The 22,500-nt window shown below is 44.0% G+C and overlaps 1 protein-coding gene across 1 annotated transcript in view; it reads left to right on the top strand.

The window, feature by feature from the left end:
• Positions 1-4,803: 4,803 nt before the first annotated feature.
• Positions 4,804-22,500, top strand: part of LOC121860747 — a gene marked incomplete at its 5' end in the record, with an annotated part of 84,053 nt that continues 66,356 nt past the window's right edge. The window contains 2 exon segments of the mRNA XM_042358085.1: positions 4,804-4,921; positions 17,375-17,460. Coding sequence (XP_042214019.1) covers positions 4,804-4,921; positions 17,375-17,460 — 204 coding nt within the window.

Below are 22,500 nucleotides of genomic sequence, written 5' to 3' on the forward strand. Positions count from 1 at the left end.
TGGTTTGGTTAGGTTAGGCTGAGAAGGGACTGCCGTTATGGTTTGGTTAGGTTAGGCTGAGAAGGGACTGCCGTTATGGTTTGGTTAGGTTAGGCTGAGAAGGGACTGCCGTTATGGTTTGGTTAGGTTAGGCTGAGAAGGGACTGCCGTTATGGTTTGGTTAGGTTAGGCTGAGAAGGGACTGCCGTTATGGTTTGGTTAGGTTAGGCTGAGAAGGGACTGCCGTTATGGTTTGGTTAGGTTAGGCTGAGAAGGGACTGCCGTTATGGTTTTGGTTAGGTTAGGCTGAGAAGGGACTGCCGTTATGGTTTGGTTAGGTTAGGCTGAGAAGGACTGCCGTTATGGTTTGGTTAGGTTAGGCTGAAGGGACTGCCGTTATGGTTTGGTTAGGTTAGGCTGAGAAGGGACTGCCGTTATGGTTTGGTTAGGTTAGGCTGAGAAGGGACTGCCGTTATATGGTTTTGGTTAGGTTAGGCTGAAGGGACTGCCGTTATGGTTTTGGTTAGGTTAGGCTGAAGGGACTGCGTTATGGTTTGGTTAGGTTAGGCTGAGAAGGGACTGCCGTTATGGTTTGGTTGGGTTAGGCTGAGAAGGGACTGCCGTTATGGTTTGGTTAGGTTAGGCTGAAGGGACTGCCGTTATGGTTTGGTTAGGTTAGGCTGAGAAGGGACTGCCGTTATGGTTTGGTTAGGTTGGGCTGAGAGGGACTGCCGTTATGGTTTGGTTAGGTTAGGCTGAGGAAGGGACTGCCGTTATGGTTTGGTTAGGTTAGGCTGAAGGGACTGCCGTTATGGTTTAGTTAGGTTAGGCTGAGAAGGGACTGCCGTTATGGTTTGGTTAGGTTAGGCTGAAGGGACTGCCGTTATGGTTTGGTTAGGTGGAAGCTGAAGGACTGCCGTTATGGTTTGGTTAGGTTAAGGACTGAAGGGACTGCCGTTATGGTTTGGTTAGGTTAGGCTGAAGGGACTGCCGTTGTGGTTTGGTTGGGATTAGGGCTGAAGGGACTGCCGTTATGGTTTGGTTAGGTTAGGCTGAGAAGGGACTGCCGTTATGGTTTGGTTAGGTTGGAAGCTGAGAAGGGACTGCCGTTATGGTTTGGTTAGGTTAGGCTGAAGGGACTGCCGTTTATGGTTTGGTTAGGTTAGGCTGAGAAGGGGACTGCCAGTTATGGTTTGGTTAGGTTAGGCTGAGAAGGGACTGCCGTTGTGGTTTGGTTAGGTTAGGCTGAGAAGGGACTGCCGTTATGGTTTGGTTAGGTTAGGCTGAGAAGGGACTGCCGTTATGGTTTGGTTAGGTTAGGCTGAGAAGGGACTGCCGTTATGGTTTGGTTAGGTTAGGCTGAGAAGGGACTGCCGTTGTGGTTTGGTTAGGTTAGGCTGAGAAGGGACTGCCGTTATGGTTCAGATCAAAGAGGAAAAAATAACTGAGTTGCGTCTTTGTTCTTCTGTTGGGGGTCAGGAGTGAGAGGCCCTAAGGTCATTCTGCTGATATTTTTGGATAGATTGAGGAATAGAAGGAACATTTTGCTGAGGTGTTCTGAAGACGAGGAGGAGGGACTGTTTCCTGGGTTTTTTCCTTATTGTTTGGTTTTCTTGTTTTATGTTTTTTTCTTCTTATTTTGTTTTTTGTGGGATTTTTAATGATATTTTCCTGTATTTTACTTATTTTTTTCCTGTCATTTTTATTAAATTATTTGTGGTTTTCTTTCTATTTTCTTTGGCCTTTTCTTCCTCTTTGTGCTAATATTTTTTATTTATTTTCTTCCTCCTTCTCTTCTATGTTTTTCATCTTTTATTCTCCTAATTTTCTTACTGTTCTCATTGTCTTCTTCGTCTTCTCATTTTCTTCATCTTTACTTCGTATTATTATTATTATTATTATTATTATTATTATTATTATTATTATTATTATTATCATTATTGTGTTCATTATTGTTATTATTATTATTATTATAATTATTATCATTATTATTATTACGATTATGTGCATTATTATTGTGATTATTATTATTATTGTTATTCTTATTTATATTTTTATTAATTTTTGTTGGTCTTTCCCTTCCACCTTCTCTTGTTCATAAACCTCAGCAAAATAGAAATCAATATTGAAATTCCTGTGAAAACTTGTGTAAAATAAGAGAAATTTCCAGGAGTTAGGAGAAATTCATAAGTCTCCCGTGTAAGTGAGGAGTTGTGTTCATTTTCTTTCATATATTAAAGAAAATTAGACGTGAATTTTTTTTCGTCTGACGGAATATATTTCTCTTATGAAAACGGAGTAGTACTTTCTCTCTCTTTCTCTCTCTTTCTCTTTTTTGTTTTCTCTATTTTACTTGTTCTCTCATTCATGTTTTCATTTTCCTTGTTTACTCTCTCGCTCTCTCCTCATAGTAATTAGAATATTTTAAATCTCACAGGTGTCTCAAGCTGCCCAGGTGTAATTAATTAAGGTGTATATATAGAAGGTAAACGTGTTGACACGCGCTCGCTCGCCTTAGATGCCTTTACGTGTTTTTCTTGTATCTCTCTCTCTTCTTCCTTCCTTCTCTCTTTCTTCCTGCCACCCTTCCCTTTGCATCATTCTCCCTTCTCCCCTTTAATCATCTCCCACTTCTCTCTCCCCTCCTTCTTTCTCCTTCCTTCTCCCTCCCTCTCCGCACCTCCTCCTCTCCTTCCTCCCCTCTCTTCCACCCTTCCTTCCTCCCCACACCTCCTCCTCTCCCCTCCTCCTCTCTTCCCACCCTTCCTTCTCCCACCTCCTCCTCTCCCTCCTCCCCTCTCTTCACCCTTCCTTCTCCCCGCACCTCCTCTCTCCCCTCCTCTCCTCTCTTCCACCTTCCTTCCTCCCCACCTCCTCCCCTCTCTTCCCCACCCCTTCCTTCCTCCCCCACCTCCTCCTCTCCCTCCTCCTCTCTTCCCCACCCTTCCTTCACTCCCCACCCCTCCCTCCTCTCCCTCCTCCTCTCTTCCACCCTTCCTTCCTCCCACACCTCCTCCTCTCTTCCACCTTCCTTCCTCCCCACACCTCCTCCCCTCTCCCCTCCTCCTCTCTTCCCACCCTTCCTTCCCTCCCCACCCTCCCTCCTCTCCCTCCTCCTCTCTTCCACCCTTCCTTCCTCCCACCTCCCCTCATCTGTTTCCTCCCAGGCTGGTGGTGTGTGTCCAGCTGTCAGTCCGTGTGTTTGTATGTCTATTGTTTGGGTGTTTTACCTTTCCTGGTATTTTGTTCTTTGTTGTGTGTGTGTGTGTGTGTGTGTGTGTGTGTGTGTGTGTGTGTGTGTGTGTGTGTGTGTGTGTGTGTGTTTTGGTATAATATTCTTGATTAATTCAACTTGTTTGTTTGTTTATTCCCGTCGTAGTTTCAGTGCCTGAGTGTGTGTCTGCTTAAACAATGTGTCTGTCTCCACAAAGCAGTAATTCATGACGTATTAAGATGTCAACTAGGAGTTTATGAAGTAACCGTGATGTAAACCAGCAATTATGATGTAACCGATGATGTAAACTTGCAATTATGACGTAACAGTGACGTAAAACCACAATTGTGACTTAACGGTGACGTCAACATGCAAATACGACAGTAATTATAAAGCAGACCAGTAGTTGATGACGTAACAGTGACGTAAATCAACAGCGGATGACGTAAGAATAACGTCACTAGTTGTGGCACCAATTATCGTGTGTCCCTAGACTCTCCTTGGCCTAAGATATGGAAATATTATTCATAGGACATGGGGAGCTTTAATGTATGGGGCTCCTTGGGATAAAAGAAAACGTTGTGTAGGTGTTAGTGGCTGTGTGTATTTGTGATGGGCTGAGGCGCGTTGTGTGTTTTTTCTATGTATAATATGTGTTTTTATATGTAGGTGGCTCTTCTGTTCTTGTTTCTAAGGATTTGTGTGTGTGTGTGTGTGTGTGTGTGTGTGTGTGTAAGGTTGTGTGTGTGTGTGTGCTTAAAATGTTTTGAGTGTGTGTGTGCGTGTGTGTGTGTGTATGCATATAAGGCTGTGTAGGTATACGTGTGTGTTGTATACAATAAACGCCACTAATAACATCATACAGTACAGACCATAACTCTCCTCTCTGTGTTAGGTTAATCCAGATCAAACTTTTCTGTATAAGGAGAGTTAGGTGCTGGATTAAGTGGTCCTCTCAACACCAAGGAGAGAGAATCAACTCCCACAACCTGGCTTAAGAGTCCTGGGGGGGTCAGGAACCATTACTCAAGTGTGTGCGTGTGTGTGTGTGTCTGGTCTCTCCCACAGGTCACACCAACACCTGGTCTCCCCCACAGGTCCACTAACACCTGGACTCCCCCACAGGTCACACTAACACCTGGTCTCCCCACAGGTCACACTAACACCTGGTCTGCAGGTCCACACTAACACCTGGTCTCCCCCACAGGTCACACCTAACACCTGGTCTCCCCCACAGGTCACTACAACACCTGGTCTCCCCCCACAGGTCACACTAACACCTGGTCTCCCACAGGTCCACACTAACACTGGTCTCCCCACAGGTCACACTAACACCTGGTCTCCCCCACAGGTCACACTAACACCTGGTCTCCCCTGAGTCCACCTAGCACCTGGTCTCCCCCACAGGTCACACTAACACCTGGTCTCCCCCACAGGTCACACTAACACCTGGTCTCCCCCACAGGTCACACTAACACCTGGTCTCCCCCACAGGTCACACTAACACCTGGTCTCCCCCACAGGTCACACTAACACCTGGTCTCCCCCACAGGTCACACTAACACCTGGTCTCCCCCACAGGTCACACTAACACCTGGTCTCTCCTACAGGTGTACTATATGGTGCTGGTCGTGCTGCTGTGGACCAACCTACAGACGGAGTGGTCGCCGGAAGCCTCCCCTGACAGTGTCCTTCTGTCAGACGACAACCGACACCGTCACCTGCCAGGTCAGTGTCTTGATAGATAAAGAGATAGATATTAGCTCCACAGTATCGCTAATATATTCCTTATTTGCGATATAAAGTATCTCTCTCTCTCTCTCTCTCTCTCTCTCTCTCTCTCTCTCTCTCTCTCTCTCTCTCTCTCTCTCTCTCTCTCTCTCTCTCTCTCTCTCTCTCTCTCTCTCTCTCTCTCTCTCTCGTCTGAGTGTCACATAAACAAGTTACATTAGCAGAGGCTCGTGACTGCCAGCAGGTGAGTCACCCTAAATATTCTTTATTATAAGTTCGCTAAATATTCTTCTCTTCTATCAACCAGTAGATTAAAGTAGTGTGAGTATGGCATTTGAGAGAGAGAGAGAGAGAGAGAGAGAGAGAGAGAGAGGATGTTAGTCCAAGCAACACCTTCTTCGTCGGGTAAAAAAGGTAACAGTTCTTATACTCGACGTCACCATCTCCGTGTTAATGTAATTTGTACCTGCACGACGACCTCTCACAGGGAAGGTGTTAGTAAGGTTTTAGGGATAGTAAAGCTCTTTGAGTGGCCAGTAAGTCAATCTCTGTCAGTGGTCAGTAAGTCAAGCTCTCTGAGTGGGCAGTATGTCAAGCTCTTTGAGTGGCCAGTAAGTCAATCTCTGTGAGTGGTCAGTAAGTCAAGCTCTCTGAGTGGGCAGTATGTCAAGCTCTTTGAGTGGCCAGTAAGTCAAGCTCTCTGAGTGGGCAGTAAGTCAAGTTCTCTGAGTGGCCAGTAAATTAAATTCTCTGAGTGGCCAGTAAGTCAAGCTCTCTGAATTGCCAGTAAGTCAAACTCTCTGAGTGGCCAGTAAGTAAAGCTCTCTGAGTGGCTAGTAAGTCAAGCTCTCTGAATTGCCAGTAAGTCAAGTTCTCTGAGTGGCTAGTAAATTAAATTCTCTGAGTGGCCAGTAAGTCAAGCTCTCTGAATTGCCAGTAAGTCAAGCTCTCTGAGTGGCCAGTAAGTCAAGCTCTCTGAATTGCCAGTAAGTCAAGCTCTCTGAGTGGCCAGTAAGTCAAGCTCTCTGAATTGCCAGTAAGTCAAACTCTCTGAGTGGCCAGTGAGGCATCATATGCACATACTATATACAGTATAAACCAACACACTAACTCATCTTAAAACTCTCTTCATAGGCTCAACATTTCCCAGCAGTGAATGAAATAACCATTCTGGAACAGTGAGAAGCGATCCCCCCTCCCGGAATAGCTTCTAGGTGGCCATCGTGGGAGGGCTAATGGAAGGGGTGAATGGATAAGGAAGGGAAGAGGTAATGGAAGGGATACATAAATAGGGGAAGGAAAAGGGAAAAGAAGAATTTAAGTGACGGGGAGAATCGAGGAAGGGATTTTAGGCTCCTACAGGTTAGTTCAGCACAGGTTTGGCTAGGCCAGGTTAGGTTAGGTTAAGTTAGGGTCAGTTTAGGTTTGATTACAATAGGTTGAATTAAGTTTAAGTTAGGGTAATATAAGCTGGATTAGGTGAAGATTAAGTTAGGTTAAGCTAGGTTAAGTTACCTTTATGTCAGATTAGGATACATTTAAGTTAGGTTAAGTTTAAGGTTAGGTTAGGCTTGGTTTAAGGTTAGGTTTAGTTTAAGTGAGTTTAAGGTTAGGTTAGGTTTAGTTTAAGTGAGTTTAAGGTTAGGTTAGGTTTAGTTTAAGTGAGTTTAAGGTTAGGTTAGGTTTAGTTTAAGTGAGTTTAAGGTTAGGTTAGGTTTAGTTTAAGTGAGTTTAAAATACGTAAGGGTGTGCAATTGACCTGATGAGAGGGGAGTGCATAACAGAGACAGATAAAGAGAGGGAGAGAGAGAGGGGGGCGATAAAAAGTGAATGAGAACGAAAGAAAACTAAGAATAACAGAAAGACAGAAGAAGGGAGTGAAACAGACAGAAAAAGTGTTAAGGACAGACAGGGAAAGGAAGGAAGAGAAAGGGAGAGAGAGAAGATATACGTGTGAATGAGAGACGGGAACAAGGGAGAGACAGAAAGGAAGTAAGAGACAGACAAATACACGTAGATGTTAATAAAGACAGAGTAAGAGAGATTAAAAGAGACAGACATAAAGACGGGAACTGGCACATATACAAACAACTAAAGAGATACAGGAAGATAAACACACACAGATAGACAGACAAACATCAAGGAGACAGAAAAATGAATATACAAACAAGAATAAAAATAGACAGACATAAAGTAGACAGCCAGAAACGAACTCAATTAATCAACAAAATCCAAAGCAGATAGATAAATAGATAATGAGACAGACAGACAGATAGATAGACAGACAGACAGATAGATAGACAGACAGACAGACAGATAGATAGACAGACAGACAAATAGACAGACATAGATAGATAAATCGATAGATAGACAGACAGACATATAGATAGATAGACAGACAGACAGACAGATAGGTACAGTAGATAGATAAATAGATAGATTGAGTGATAGATAGACAGACAGACAGATAGATAGATAGACATTTATTCAGTAAAGTCTTCATAAAACTTCAACTACTTAAATGGAGCAGACAGGTATAGAGTTTACAGTAAAGTTAAGAGAAATTAAAAGTTTCCGCCTCTTGCATCTGGCCAGGTGAGAGGACGGGGAGGAAGAGGGAGGTGGAGGAGGAGGAAGAGGGAGGTGGAGGAGGAGGAAGAGGGAGGTGGAGGAAGAGGGAGGTGGAGGAGGAGGAAGAGGAGGTGGAGGAGGGAGGAAGAGGGGGGAGGTGGAGGGGAGGAGAAAGAGGGAGGTGGAGGGGAGGAGGAAAGAGGAGGTGGAGGAGAAGAGGGAGGTGGAGGGAGGAGGAGGTGGAGGAGGAGGAAGGTGGAGGGAGGAGGAAGGGGGAGGTGGAGGAAGAGGGAGGGTGGAAGAGGAGGAGGGAGGTGGAGGAGGGAAGAAGAGGAGGGGGAGGTGGAGGAGGAGGAGAAAGAGGAGGTGAAGGAGAAAGAGGGAGGGCGGAGGAGGGAGGAAGAGGAGGTGGAGGGGGAGGGAGGGAGAGGGAGAGTCAGAGGAAAGAAGGGAGGTGGAGGGAGAAGAAGAGGGAGGTGGAGAAGAGGAGGTGGAGGGGGAGAAGAGGGAGGTGGAGGAGGGGAGGAGGAGGAAAGAGGTGGAGGAAGAGGGAGGTGGAGGAGGAAGAAGAAGGGAGGTGGAGGAAAGAGGAGGTGGAGGAGTGGAGGAGGAGGGAAAGGGAGGTGGAGGTGGAGGAGGAGGAAGAAAGAGAGGAGGGAGTGGAGGAGGGGGAAGAGGTGGAGGAGGGAAGAAAGAAAGGGGAGGTGGAGGGAGAGGAAGAAAGAGGAGGTGGAGGGGAGGAGAAAGAAGAGAAAGAGAGGAGTGGGAGGGGGGAAGGGGAGGTGGAGAGGAGGAGGAAAGAAGAGGTGGAGGAGGGAAAGATGAGGGGAGGTGGAGGAGGGAAGAAGAGGTGGAGGGAGGAGAAGAAGAGGGAGGTGGAGGGAGGGAGAAAGAGGAGGTGGAGGAGGGAAGAAAGAGGAGGTGGAGGGGAGGGGGAGAAAGAGAGGGAGGTGGAGGAGGAAGAAAGAGGGAGGTGGAGGAGGAAGAAGAAGAGGGAGGTGGAGGGAGGGGGGAAGAGGAGGTGGAGGAGGAAGAAAGGAGGTGGAGGAGGGAAAGAAGATGAGGAGGTGGAGGAGGAGAAGAGTGGAGGAGAGGAAAGAAAGAGGTGGAGGGGGGAAGAAGGAGGTGGAGGAAGAAGAGGGAGGTGGAGGAGGAAGAAGAGGGAGGTGGAGGAGGAAGAAGATGAGGGAGGTGGAGGAGGAAGAAGAGGGAGGTGGAGGAGGTAGAAGAGGGAGGTGGAGGAGGAAGAAGAGGGAGGAAATTGGTCTTATGGTTTTTCATTAGTTTTATTTGTTTTATTCTATATGTGTTTAACTTTGTTTATTACCTGATCTTTGTTAGATCTTGTTTATTTATTTTCATATTGCTTATTTATGTTTGTTTATTTATATTTTATTGTTTTGTTTATTCTTTTGTTTCTTCATTATTTCTAGTTTAAGATCTCTATTTATTTACTTATTCTATTCTTTCGTCCCTATTTCTTTTTATATTTTATTTTACTTATACATTTTATTTTTATTTTACCTTGTATATTTTATTATTTATGATTATTAATATTATTATTATTGTTATTATTATTATTATTATTATTATTATTTTTATTATTAGCATCATCATCATTATCATCATCAGCTGAAGGTCAGAGGTCACAACTGAAGGTCACAGGTCACAGCTGACGTCAGAGGTCACATCTTTTTAGAATGTCATGAACATTAGTCACCCCAGCTTAACATATCTCAAGTTTAAGCACCCAGACGCTACCCGGGGACCTAATCTTCATGTAATCCCAAAAGAATGCACAGTAGATGTCGCTTCCGTAGAGGAGAAAAACAATATTAATATATTTCCACATAATTGAAATCCCAGGACAGCCGAAATGGACTGAATTTGCTAGAGATTGCCTCGTGTACAGTTCCTGGGAAAAAAATACCAATCATCATCGTCTTCTGGGAAATGTTTACTTGACGGCTTGTTTCCCCGATGACCCCAATGACGTATTTAATAGACCCAATTCTAAAGTGACATATGGAGAACTGTAGGGGAAAAAAAAGTCACTCATTTTTGAAGTTGTGAATTTGTTCGTGTGTTATTTTTCCATACATGGTCGTGTTTATTTTGGGTGCGTTTTGTCTGATTATGGCAACAGTTATTGTTTATTTGACGTTTTAGAAGTTCATGTTGTTGAGCCTGTTACTGACTGGTGTTGGAGCCTTACACTACACGACGGTCTGGAAGGTATGCGTCAGGGTGTACTGTAATCTGTGAATGAGGGAAATGTCTCTTTTTTTTATGTAGAAGTCACGGATCAAAATACTCACCGGAAGCGTCTCTCCCTAATTTAACTTACCTGAACTTTAAATACCCTGACGGTACCTGACTCACCTAAGACTCACCTAATCTTGAGTCGATTCTCTCTTTTATTTTCTTCAGGAGAGCACTTTTAAATCTGATTTTTTTTCTTTTTTTCTTCTTATCTACACCAATTCATTTTATTATGTTTCTTCCGAAGGTTTTGGGGAAGATGTAATTTTTTTTTTTTGGGGGTGGCTTTGAACTGCTTGTAAATCATAGTGGTGTGAGAATATGTGTGTTCAGTATGTGTTAAACTGCCGTAAGTCATAATTGAGAATGCTTATGTCTTGTCATATTTGTATGATATTAATCTTGGGTTATTGTAAATCTAGAAGTGTTGGCAGGCAATATACAGTATATATATAACGCTAGTGGGTATTGACACGGATGTAGGAAGCCATGAGTCGCAATGGAGTGAGAAATATTATTCCAGGAAGTAAGTTTTTCCTCCAGCAGCTGGTGAATGGAAAGTGGCCCCCCGAGACTGTCGCCATGTGAGAGAAGATTCTGATCGTGTGGAAAATTTGAAGATGGATTTCATTGGAGTGGAAGAACTTTATATTGTGGTGTTGATGGTGGGGAGGGAGGGGTAGATAGTGGAGAGGTAGGGACGGTGGGAGGGAGGGAGGGAAGGTGGGATGAAGGGGGATATAGTGGGAGGGGGGGGGGAGGTGAAAGGGAGATAGTGGGGAAGAAGGGAAGGTGGGAGGGAGAGAAAGGGGTGGTGGAAGGTCGGAGGAGACAATGGGAGGGAAGGAGGGGGCAGTAGGTAGGAGGAGAGAACCTAATTTAACCGGACCTACACTAACCCAACATAATTTGACCGGATCTACACTAACCCAACCTAATTTAACCGGACCTACACTAACCCAACATAATTTGACCGGATCTACATTAATCCAACCTAATTTAACCGGACCTACACTAACCCAACATAATTTGACCGGATCTACATTAATCCAACCTAATTTAACCGGACCTACACTAACCCAACATAATTTGACCGGATCTACACTAATCCAACCTAATTTAACCGGACCTACACTAACCCAACATAATTTGACCGGATCTACACTAATCCAACCTAATTCAACCGGATCTACAGAAACCTAACCTAATTTGACCGGATCTACATTAATCAACCTAATTTAACCGGACCTACACTAACCCAGCATAATTTGACCGGATCTACACTAATCCAACCTAATTTAACCGGACCTACACTAACCCAACATAATTTGACCGGATCTACATTAATCCAACCTAATTTAACCGGACCTACACTAACCCAACATAATTTGACCGGATCTACACTAACCCAACCTAATTTAACCGGACCTACACTAACCCAACATAATTTGACCGGATCTACACTAATCCAACCTAATTTAACCCAACCTAATTCAACCGGATCTACATTAACCTAACCTAACCTAACCTAACAGAAAATGGAAATAGTTCGATATTATTTTTGTCTCTATCTTTGATCTCTTCCTCTTCCTTCCTCCCTCTCTTCCCCTCCCTTTGATCTGCTTCTCCCCTCCGTCCTTCCCTCTTCAATCTCCTCTCCTTCCTCCCTCCCACTTCCATCACCCTCTCCTCTCTTCTTCTCTCCCTTCCCCTTCCCTCCCTCCCTCACTATTAACCCCACTAGTCACCTCAAACTGGCACTATCCACAAGCAGCCAATTTTACGTGTGAGCACCACCAAGGCACTGATGCTGACCCACCTCTCTCGCCCTCCTTCCTCGACACCAAGCAATTACCATCTGCCTGAAGTCTTAACCATCTCCTGCACCAGCCTGAGAGGAGGGAGGGGCTTAGCTAGATAGGTGAAGTGGTGTGTGTTGGTTTAATTTAATCTCCAGCTCAGAAGATACACACACACACACACACACACACACACACACACACACACACACACACACACACACACACACACACACACACACACAGGGTCGAGTGATTTCATATTCGATTTTCAAAATATTTTATTGGGTGACAAGAGTACAGGTTTGTGAAGGGCTGATTGGTGTCAATTTCGAATTAATTAATGATTATTCTGGTGTTTGAGATCAGGTGTAAGTACAGGTAAAAGTGGAGGTACAGATGCAATTACAGGTGTACAAGCGTTACATAATATTTTCCTGTTATCACCTTCCTTTTATTAGTTCCTGTTAATGATTCCTGTTGTTACCTTCCTGTTATTATGAAGAGGAAATTCATCGTACTAAGCACGGCTTAATATGCCAACACAAGCTATCAATCCCGTCTGTCTGGCATTCCTCGTCACCCTGCAACGACACGCTTGAGTTACCTTCGCCAGACGAGTCTTGGCCTAACTTTTGCCAGCACTGACGTTTGTGGCGACACATGACTTATGGTGGAAGAAAAATTGGGTAAATGTAATTTTTTTTTTTTGTAACTTGGGAGTGACCGTAGGGAGGTAATGGTGGTGACTAAGACCTTAACATCATCATCATCATGGTCTATCTTATGCTGTCTGGATCAACTTTCTATCTGTCTATCCACCTCCGAGATCCACCAGCAGTTCATTCAGAAACTTTCGACTTTACTTCCTTCATCCTTTCACCTCCTCAATTTTCCTCATTCACTTTATCACTTTCTTAAAAATATTCATAATTATTTATCTTTCATTACCTGTCATCTCTAGTACCTGTCCTCTGTAGTACCTGTCCTCTGTAGTACCTGTCATCTCTAGTACCTGTCACATGTAGTACCTGTCCTCTGTAGTACCTGTCCTCTGTAGTACCTGTCATCTCTAGTACCTGTCACATGTAGTACCCTGTCCTCTGTAGTACCTGTCCTCTGTAGTACCTGTCATCTCTAGTACCTGTCACATGTAGTACCTGTCCTCTGTAGTACCTGTCTCTGTGGTACCTGTCATCTCTAGTACCTGTCATGTGGTACCATCCTCTGTAGTACCTGTCCTCTGTAGTACCTGTCATCTCTAATTACCTGTCACATGTAGTACCTGTCCTCTCCTAGTACCCCTGTCCTCTCTGAGTACCTGTCATCTCTAGTACCTGTCACATGTAGTACCTGTCCTCTCTAGTACCTGTCCTCTCTAGTACCCTGTCATCTCTAGTACCTGTCACATGTAGTACCTGTCCTCTAAGTACCCTGTCCTCTCTAGTACCTGTCATCTCTAGTACCTGTCACATGTAGTACCTGTCCTCTGTAGTACCACCTGTCCTCCTGTAGTACCTGTCATCTGGCACTGTCACGCCTTGGTACCTAGCCACTCTCTAGTACCTGTCCTCTCTAGGCCTGTCCCTCTCTAGTACCTGTCATGTAGTACCTATCCTCTCTAGTACCTGTCCTCTGTAGTACCTGTCCTCTGTAGTACCTGTCATCTCTAGTACCTGTCACATGTAGTACCTGTCCTCTGTAGTACCTGTCCTCTGTAGTACCTGTCATCTCTAGTACCTGTCACATGTAGTACCTGTCCTCTCTAGTACCTGTCCTCTCTAGTACCTGTCCTCTCTAGTACCTGTCCTCTCTAGTACCTGTCACATGTAGTACCTGTCCTCTCTAGTACCTGTCCTCTCTAGTACCTGTCCTCTGTTCTACATAATTAACATCAAAACATGTGTGAGGGTCGTAGTATGTAGAACACTCAGGACAGGTGTTGCGTTGCTAAGGGGACAGATGTGGACAGGTGTTTATGTTCTCTCAGTGAGCTGCATTAGGTAGTGTATTGCGGTCTGCCAGTTATGTGAGGAGGATTTATTGGCGTGGGTAGTGGGGTGGGTGGAGGTGTTGGTGGGGTGGGTGGGGTATTGGTGGGTGTTGGTGGGGTGGGTGGGGGTGTTGGTGGTGTAGGGGGAGTATAAGACTAATATGCACACACACACACTCACTAGATTAAGTCCGCCTTATACAACTGACGTAGATCCAGTTTGCATTATGTAAATTACTGTACTGGATTTTCATACGGGATTTATTCAGCATTTAAATTCTATCAGGATTATCAGGCTGATGAAGGAGACAGAATTACGCTGCACCAGTTATCGTCCCCGGCTCGCTAATTCTCACACCTCTAATACACGGTAATTCTGAAGCTAATGCTGAGTAATTCTGAAGCTAAAGCCGGGTAATTTTGAAGCTAATGCTGAGTAATTCTGAAGCTAAAACCGGGTAATTCTGAAGCTAAAACCGGGTAATTCTGAAGCTGAAACCGGGTAATTCTGAAGCTAAAGCCGGGTAATTCTGAAGCTAAAGCCGGGTAATTCTGAAGCTGAAACCGGGTAATTCTGAAGCTAAAGCCGGGTAATTCTGAAGCTAAAGCCGGGTAATTCTGAAGCTAAAGCCGGGTAATTCTGAAGCTAAAGCCGGGTAATTCTGAAACGAATGCCGAGTAATCCCGAACCTAATGCCGAGTAATTCTGACGCTAATGCCGAGTAATGTTGGAAATAAGGTGTTGTGTTTACAGTTAAAATAAAAATTTAACTTACAACTTACTATCATTTGTTAATTTGTTTTATTCCATTTATTTTGGATCTTTTAATTATCTGTTTTTTGCGTAATTTATCTTTATTCATTCGTTTATTAATTTATTGTCTTTAGTTAATTAATTATTGGTAATTTTTTCGATATATTGGGTAATTTTCCTATTCATTATTGGTCATTTATTTTCGCTATATTAAGTAATTTTTTATTAATTATTGATCATTTATTTTCGATATATTAAGTAATTTTCTTAGTTTATATATTAATTTTTATACTTGTCAGTGAAGTTTTTTGGGGGGATATTTATTAAAAAGAAAACAAGTGGACAAAATCAAATAGGATTCAGGGATGCTCAGAGACAGGACCTGAAGTACGTTTTAATAACTAGAACTATATAATGTTACAGTCTGTGTGTGTGTGTCTGGGGGGGGGGATAGGAGGAACGAGGATAAAAGTGAGTAGATGAGGAAGATGAGAGGAAGTGAAGTTTACAAAAAATATATATAAAAGAAATTAAAAAAAGAAGAATGTAGATGAGTTAAGAAAGATGATAATGGTGGAATGGAAATACAAGGAGATAATTGATGATGATAGATGGTATAACTGTAGGGTGAATGAATGAATAGATGGATGAAATTAAAATCCAGGTCCCCAGAGAGATACAAAAACCTTGGAATGTTTATTTATTTGTTCACCCTTGTATCAGTTAAACATCTTAGGATAGGTTTTCAATTTCTTGTATTTTTTCTTCCTCTTGTTGTTGTTGTTTATTTACCTATACACTGTGATTGTTATTGCCATCTGATGATCACACAGTTTGTACAGGGAAAGGGGGAAATGGTAATACTCTCTGATGGATGTAGAACGGGTGAGAGGTGTAGAGGAATTGAGATTCTCTCTCTCTCTCTCTCTTTTTTTTTTTTTTTTTTTTTTTTTTTCTCTCTCTCTCTCTCTCTCTCTCTCTCTCTCTCTCTCTCTCTCTCTCTCTCTCTCTCTCTCTCTCTCTCTCTTGTGCGATAGAGTGAATACTAGAAGGGTGGAGATGGCTTGCAGAGGGAGGGAGTGAGAGGAGGTAGGGAGGGAGTGAAAGGGAGGTAACAGAAGGGGAAGTGAAGATGGTAGAGAGAGGAAGAGGAGGGTGGATATGACAGGGAGGAGGTGAGAGGAAGGTAGGAAGAGAGGGAGAGTGAGAGAGGTAGAAGAGAGGAGAGAAAGATTGATAAGGCCTGGGAGTTGTTAAGTGCGATTAAGAGGTGGAGAGAGGAGGAGGGAGAGGAGGGCAGGGAGTTAAGGCGACGATAACCTGGGAGTTATTAGAGAGTTAGGGGGCAGGAGGGAGGTAAGGGGTAGGAGGAGAGAGTTAGGGGGTAGGAGGGAGAGAGAGTTAGGGGCAGGAGGGAGAATTATGGGGTGGGAAGGAGGTTAGGGGCAGGAGGTTAGGGGGGCAGGGAGGGGGAGGGTTAGGGGAAGGAGGAGAGATCTTTACGGGGTAGGAGGTGGAGAGAGTTAGGGGGGTAGGAGGAGGGAGAGAGTTAGGGGTGGGAGGGAGAGAGTTAGGGGAGGAGGAGAGTTGGGGGGTAGGAAGGAGAGAGTTAGGGGGTTTGAGGGAGAGAGTTGGGGGTAGGAAGGGAGAGAGTTAGGGGTAGGAGGGAGAGAGTTAGGAGGTTGGAGGGAGAGAGAGTTAGGGGTGGGAAGGGAGAGTTAGGGGGTGGGAGGAGAGAGAGTTAGGGGTGTGGGAGGAGGGAGTTGGAGGTGGAGGAGAGAGGTTAGGGGTAGGAAGGGAGAGAGTTGGGGAAGGAGGAGAGAGTTAGGGAAGGAGGGAGAGAGTTAAGGGGTGTAGGAGGAGAGAGTTAGGGGGTAGGGAGGGGAGAGAGTTAGGGGGGTAGGAGGGAGAGAGAGATAGGGGGGTGGGAGAGAGAGTTAGGGGTGTAGGAGGGGGAGAGAGTTAGGGGTAGGAGGGAGGGATTGGGGGTAGGGAGGGAGAGGGAGTTAGGGGGTAGGAGGGAGAGAGGTGAGTAAAGGTATAGTCTTGATTGCTAGTGGAAGGGATGGAAAAGTGTGAGGAAGGGAAGGAAGACGGGAAAGAAAGCGAGGGGGATAAAATCAAAGAGAGACAGACAGACAGACAGACAGACACAGAACGAGGGAAATTGATAGAGAGGGGAGGATAGATTGATATAGAGGGTTATAAAGAAAGACAGAAAGGGAAGTCAAAGAATAAAAAATAGATAAGAGGAGGAAGGTAGGGCAAAGTGAGAGAAAAGAAAGAAAGTTACAATTGAGTGCTGGGTGTAACACACACACACACACACACACACACACACACACACACACACACACACACATACATGACTGCAGGTATATCTGAGTTTATGTTTTGAGTTGGAAATTGTAACTTAGGGGCTGTGTCTTACCACCGTGTTGTCCTCTCTCTCTCTCTCTCTTTTTTTTTTTTTTTCTCTCTCTCTCTCTACATGCGTGTCTCTGTCTTTCTTTGTTTAGAAGTTTTTATTTGAGTGATTTTTGTTAGGGAACTTTTTATTATTATTGCTGTTGTTATTACTATTATTAGTATTATTTTAATTATGTTATTATTATTATTGTTTTGTCATCATTTCTTCTAATTCTTCTTCTCCTCCTCTTTCTCTTTCTCTTCCTCCTTCCTCCTTATTTATTCATTTATTTTTGGAGGCAAAAGGTTGATATTATCTTCACGAACTCCTAAACTTGGTGTTCCAGAACTGGTAATTTTCCTTCAGCAAGTTTCTCATCTTACCTTAGGAATGTAAATGGTGTTCATCCTACCACTATATTTCCTCGCTTACCTTACCTTATGGGGACCCAAGCCAACCCAACTTAACCTGACCTAACCCAACCTGACCTAACCTAACCCAACCTGACCTAACCTAACCCAACCTGACCTAACCTAACCCAACCTGACCTAACTTAACCTAACCCTACCCAGAAGACAAACTTTAGACCAGCAGATAGAGTTGAGTATACTAGGGCACTCCCCAGGTATACCAGGCGGTAATCGGTACCTGTTTCTTGCAGTGGTGAGCTACCTGGCAGTGGTCATGTGGTACCTGGCGTTGATAGGCCTGGTCACCTGTGTCCTGCTCTTCGTCGGGTTGTGTAAGGTGAGTCTCCTGCCAGGTGAACCATTTGTAGTTGGTCTGGCCGCGCCCAGGTGAGTTGTGTGTGTGTGTGTGTGTTCTTTGATAGTCCACCCACCCAAGAGAAATGTTTCATCTCTCTCTCTCTCTCTCTCTCTCTCTCTCTCTCTCTCGCTCTCGCTCTGCTCTCGCTCTCGCTCTCTCTCTCTCTCTCTCTCTCTCTCTCTCTCTCTCTCTCTCTCTCTCTCTCTCTCTCTCTCTCTCTCTCTCTCTCTCTCTCTCTCTCTCTCTCTCTCTCTCTGGTTTTCGCTGAATAACACACACAAACTTTTCTCACATTTCGTTTGTAATATTAAACTGCCACGAGAGGTTCACATGATAAGAGCACCACACACAAACATATATACATACATACATACATACATACATACATACATACATACATACATACATACATACATACCTACCTAGACCTGTACATGCATATATACATACATACATACATATAATGGTAACCCCTCGTGTTCGAGGATGGCCAGTCCTAGGGCCACCTTGGCGTGAATTTGTTTAAGGTGTAGAAGCTGTCGCCAAACAACAACCACACCCTGAGTTGGTGAGCTGTATGACCCAGTGTTAAGGAATAGTCCAAGAAAACCTGACAACTCGCCAAGTGAACTGGCCGGCTAACCATTACCCTGGAACACGATCTGCAAATTTTCCAGGTTCTTAATCGCTGCTGGGTAGACATAGGCTTTTGTCTACATACATACATACATACATACATACATACATGCGATCTGTGCTGTAGTGGTCAGCTTGCTCGCTTCTCCAAGCGAGTTGTCTCTGGTTCGATCCCTAGGCAGGGTGAAACTATGGGCAGATTTTTTACGCCATTTGCCTCTCTATACATATATGGATATAAACAAACACACACACACACACACCATCTTACCTGACCTCAATACTGATTACATATTACTTGTATTTATTCCAGACTGTCTTTCTTCACTCACCTTTCAACCATCTCGTTCAAAACATTTTATATCTCTCTCCTCCTCCTCCTCCTCCTCCTCCTCCTCCTCCTCCTCCCCGGCGACCAGGAGTCTTAGATCCTATCGGGACAAAGTGGGTGTAAGAGTGTTTGGAATCTCGTGTAACTTGACGGTGTTGATGGGCTCGCTGTGGTCACTCTCACCTCGCAGCTGTAAATAGTATTGGCTGAAGGTGATGTGTCCTTGGTGGACGATACTGAAGGCAACGTGTTGTATTTTAGTTTATCTCTCGATGTATGTAACTATCTTTTGATCTATATCTATCTACCTTTCCTTGTCTATCTATCTATCGCTATACTCAACCAGCTACACCCAATCCACCCTGCTTCTGCCCCAAACTACAGTAAACTACCAGAGAGAGAGAGAGACAGAGACCTTCCAGTATACCAAATTTCCTTGCACCCACTTCACACTCAACTTCTCCTCCGACACGCTCTGGTTAAGTGGTTCTGGCGCTGTTCTCCCAACACTCGAGGCCCTGGGTTCGACCCCCCTCTCGCCTCCTTCAGGCTCGTGAATGTTTCCTTTTAGTTAACATAGTGAGTTGTTTAGTGAGTGTTGGCTGATGAGTCGAACCTTGGCTGTGAAATTATCAATGGTGATTCTTGTGGTTAATGAATCTCTCTCTCGCCTGTGGGTAAAGTCTGGTAAACTGATATTAGTTGGTGAAGAGATATTACCCATGTGGAAATGTGATTATAATTAGCAGAGTTGAAATTTTTTCCAGATGTTTATTATTATTATTATGTTTTTGATGTTGTTGTTGTTCTTGTTATCATTATTATTATTATAATTATTATGATTGCAATATTCTGTTTTATATATTGTACACACTAACTTGTTATTATATATGCATTATTATATATGGTTCTTAAACACGATTGTATCTTGGCTTATCGTTAACTATATTATCTGGTGCCCTAGATAAGATAATATACCTTCACATATAGTCGAACACCCAGTACATCCCCGAACGCTTATCTTACGAATCTTATGATAATTTTGTACGCGTGTGTGTGTGTGTGGGGGGGTGGCTCAGGAGGTGGGTGTCTGTATGTGTGGGAGAGAGTTAAGAGGGTGGTTACTGAGTGTGTGTGTGTGTGGGGGCTCAGGAGGTGGGTGTCTGTATGTGTGGGAGAGAGTTAAGAGGGTGGTTACTTGAGTGTGTGTGTGCGTACAGGATATGGTTTATAAGAGGAAATGGTTGCCTGGTTACGTGTGTGTGTGTGTGGGGGCTGCCTACTGTGTGTGTGTGTGTGTGGCTGCCTACTGTGTGTCTGTCTGTCTCTGTCTGTCTGTCTGTCTGTCTTGGGAGTGGGGGGTAATATGGAATACAGGACAACCACGGCAGGAAACTGAATGAAATTGTAACGTCAATTTGCTCTTCCTTTCTGGTCAAGTGGCGGGAAATTCAATCTTCCTCAGACGCAGCTGCCACGTGATGTTCCCCCCCCTCCCACCCACCCCGCCTATTGGTTTCTGACGATGTTTCACCCTGTCTATTGGTTTTCTAGTGATGTTTCTGACGATGTTTAGTGGTTTCTGACGATGTTTAACCCTGTCTATTGGTTTTCTAGCAATGTTTAGTGATGTTTCTGACGATGTTTAGTGGTTTCTGACGATGTTTAACCCTGTCTATTGGTTTTCTAGCAATGTTTAGTGATGTTTCTGACGATGTTTAGTGGTTTCTGGCGATGTTTAACCTTGTCTATTGGTTTCTAACAATGTTTAATGATGTGCATGACGATGTTTGGTGATGTTTTGGAATGTTCAATGTTTGGGAATGTTTAATAATGTCATTCCCTATACTGTTTAGGAATGTTTAACGATATTTTAGAATGTTTAATGGTGTTCAATGATGTTTTAGTGTTTTATTAAATATTTTTTTTCGACACTGAGGTTCAACATTATCTTATATATTGTAATTATTGGTGTTTATGAATGTTTATTTGTCGTGAATATTGATTTACATTAATTTAGGTTGTTGTATCCTACTGTAGATGTGACTTAAAGAGACAGACACACACAGAGGAGGGAAGGAGAGAGAAAAGGGGGAGACGGGCAGACAGACATAAAGATGAGAAAGAGACAGATACAGACGAGAGAGACAGACAGACAGCGAGATACAGAGGAGGAAAGAGAGAGAGAGAGAGAGGGAGATAAACCAGGAGACAGAGAGATAGGAAAATCTATTTGTTCTTGACCTGATTCGCTTTACGACGCTAAACTGCGTCATTCCACACCTGTAATTGGTTTGACTCTCTCTCTCTCTCTCTCTCTCTCTCTCTCTCTCTCTCTCTCTCTCTCTCTCTCAAACGTACACGGACATTTACTCACACGTTACATATAGACATTCACCTTTAGTTACACCTACATCATACAGACACAAGCACACTCGTATACATACTCAGACTGTCATACATATACATACATGCAGACATTTACATACATATTTACACAGACATACGCAGATATATTGGCATGCCCTGTATATCTGAATGCATACACATATACAGACAGGCAGCCATAAACATAAAGAAATTCGACACTGATGTATAGATCAATACAAACATACAGACCGACAGATATACACACAGACAAACGAATTTTTAACAGATATACATGACACAGACATAGATGCACACACAGACTTTTGGAGACTTCTAAAACAGACACAGACAAAAGGATGCATACACGCAGGCAAAGACATATGTGCACACAGACATACAGCCGAACACATATACAGATACGAGGTATACACAGAGACATCAGACTCAGACATACAACAACCACACACACACACACACACACACACACACACACACACACACACACACACAGAGAGAGAGCTATAAAGGACCTCACCCAGAGTCATAACTCGTATTATTATCACTACAAAGCTAAGGTGGTAGTCTCTCTCTCTCCATCTTCTTATCTCGCTCGTTCCCCATTTTCTCCCTCCCTCTTTCCTTTCTTCCCACTCTTCCTCCTTCCATCCCTATTTCCGTCCCTCCCTCCCTTCCTCCCTATTTCCGTCCCTCCCTTCCTCTCTCCCTCTCTCACCCCTCCCTTCTTCCCTCCTTCACCTCCCGCCCTTAAGGCCGTAATTTCAAGTTATTATAAATTAACCAAAAAAATTTCCTCGAGTATAAAGTAATTAAATTTAGTCCGACCAGGAAGTTCATATACTACCTCTATTTCCTCCTCTTCTGACTCGACTGATGCTTGTTGTACGCGCTTGAGGGATACATTTCAATAGGTTTTTCTTCACTATACAACGTTAATACTCTTCGTTATGGGGTGGATCTAATGTTTTGATCTTTAGTGCTGTACGACAGTTTGGGTTGAGTGACAGTGCTCAGGCATCGTTCAGTCTGGATAATTATCTCCTAACCAGTTGTTGTTGCAGGTCTGGAGGGCGTAGGATGTGTCCCCTTGCATAACTTCAACTTTCACAATTATCATCGTCCCCGTTAGAGCTGCAACGGTACACACACACACACACACACACACACACACACACACACACACTCCATACAAGTGTTAACAAGACACAGACGCCAATAAGACTTCTTCCTCATCTCTTCTACTGGACAATAAGACTTCACTTCACCTACTGGACAAAAGGACTTCACCTCACTTACTGGACAATAAGACTTCACTTCACCTACTGGACAATAAGTCTTCTCATCTACTGGACAATAAGACTTGACCTCACCTACTGGGCAAAAGGACTTCACCTCACTTACTGGACAATAAGACTTGTCATTTCAAAGCTAATAAAAGGTTGATATTCGCCCCGTGTATTGACTGTGTGTGGGAGAGAGAGAGAGAGAGAGAGAGAGAGAGAGAGAGAGAGAGGGAGAGTCTGTGAGAAAGGGAGAGGGAGTGTTAGAGAGAGACAAGAGGTAGGGAGTGAGAGAGAGGGATGGAATGTGAGAGGGAGGGGTAGAGAGGGGAGTGAGAGGAGAGACGGGGGGTGTTATACTATTACTGCACTTCAACAACTAAG

The sequence above is a fragment of the Homarus americanus genome, unplaced genomic scaffold, assembly GCF_018991925.1.
Source record: "Homarus americanus isolate GMGI-L3 unplaced genomic scaffold, GMGI_Hamer_2.0 scaffold23617, whole genome shotgun sequence".
In the NCBI taxonomy this organism is placed as follows: domain Eukaryota; kingdom Metazoa; phylum Arthropoda; class Malacostraca; order Decapoda; family Nephropidae; genus Homarus; species Homarus americanus.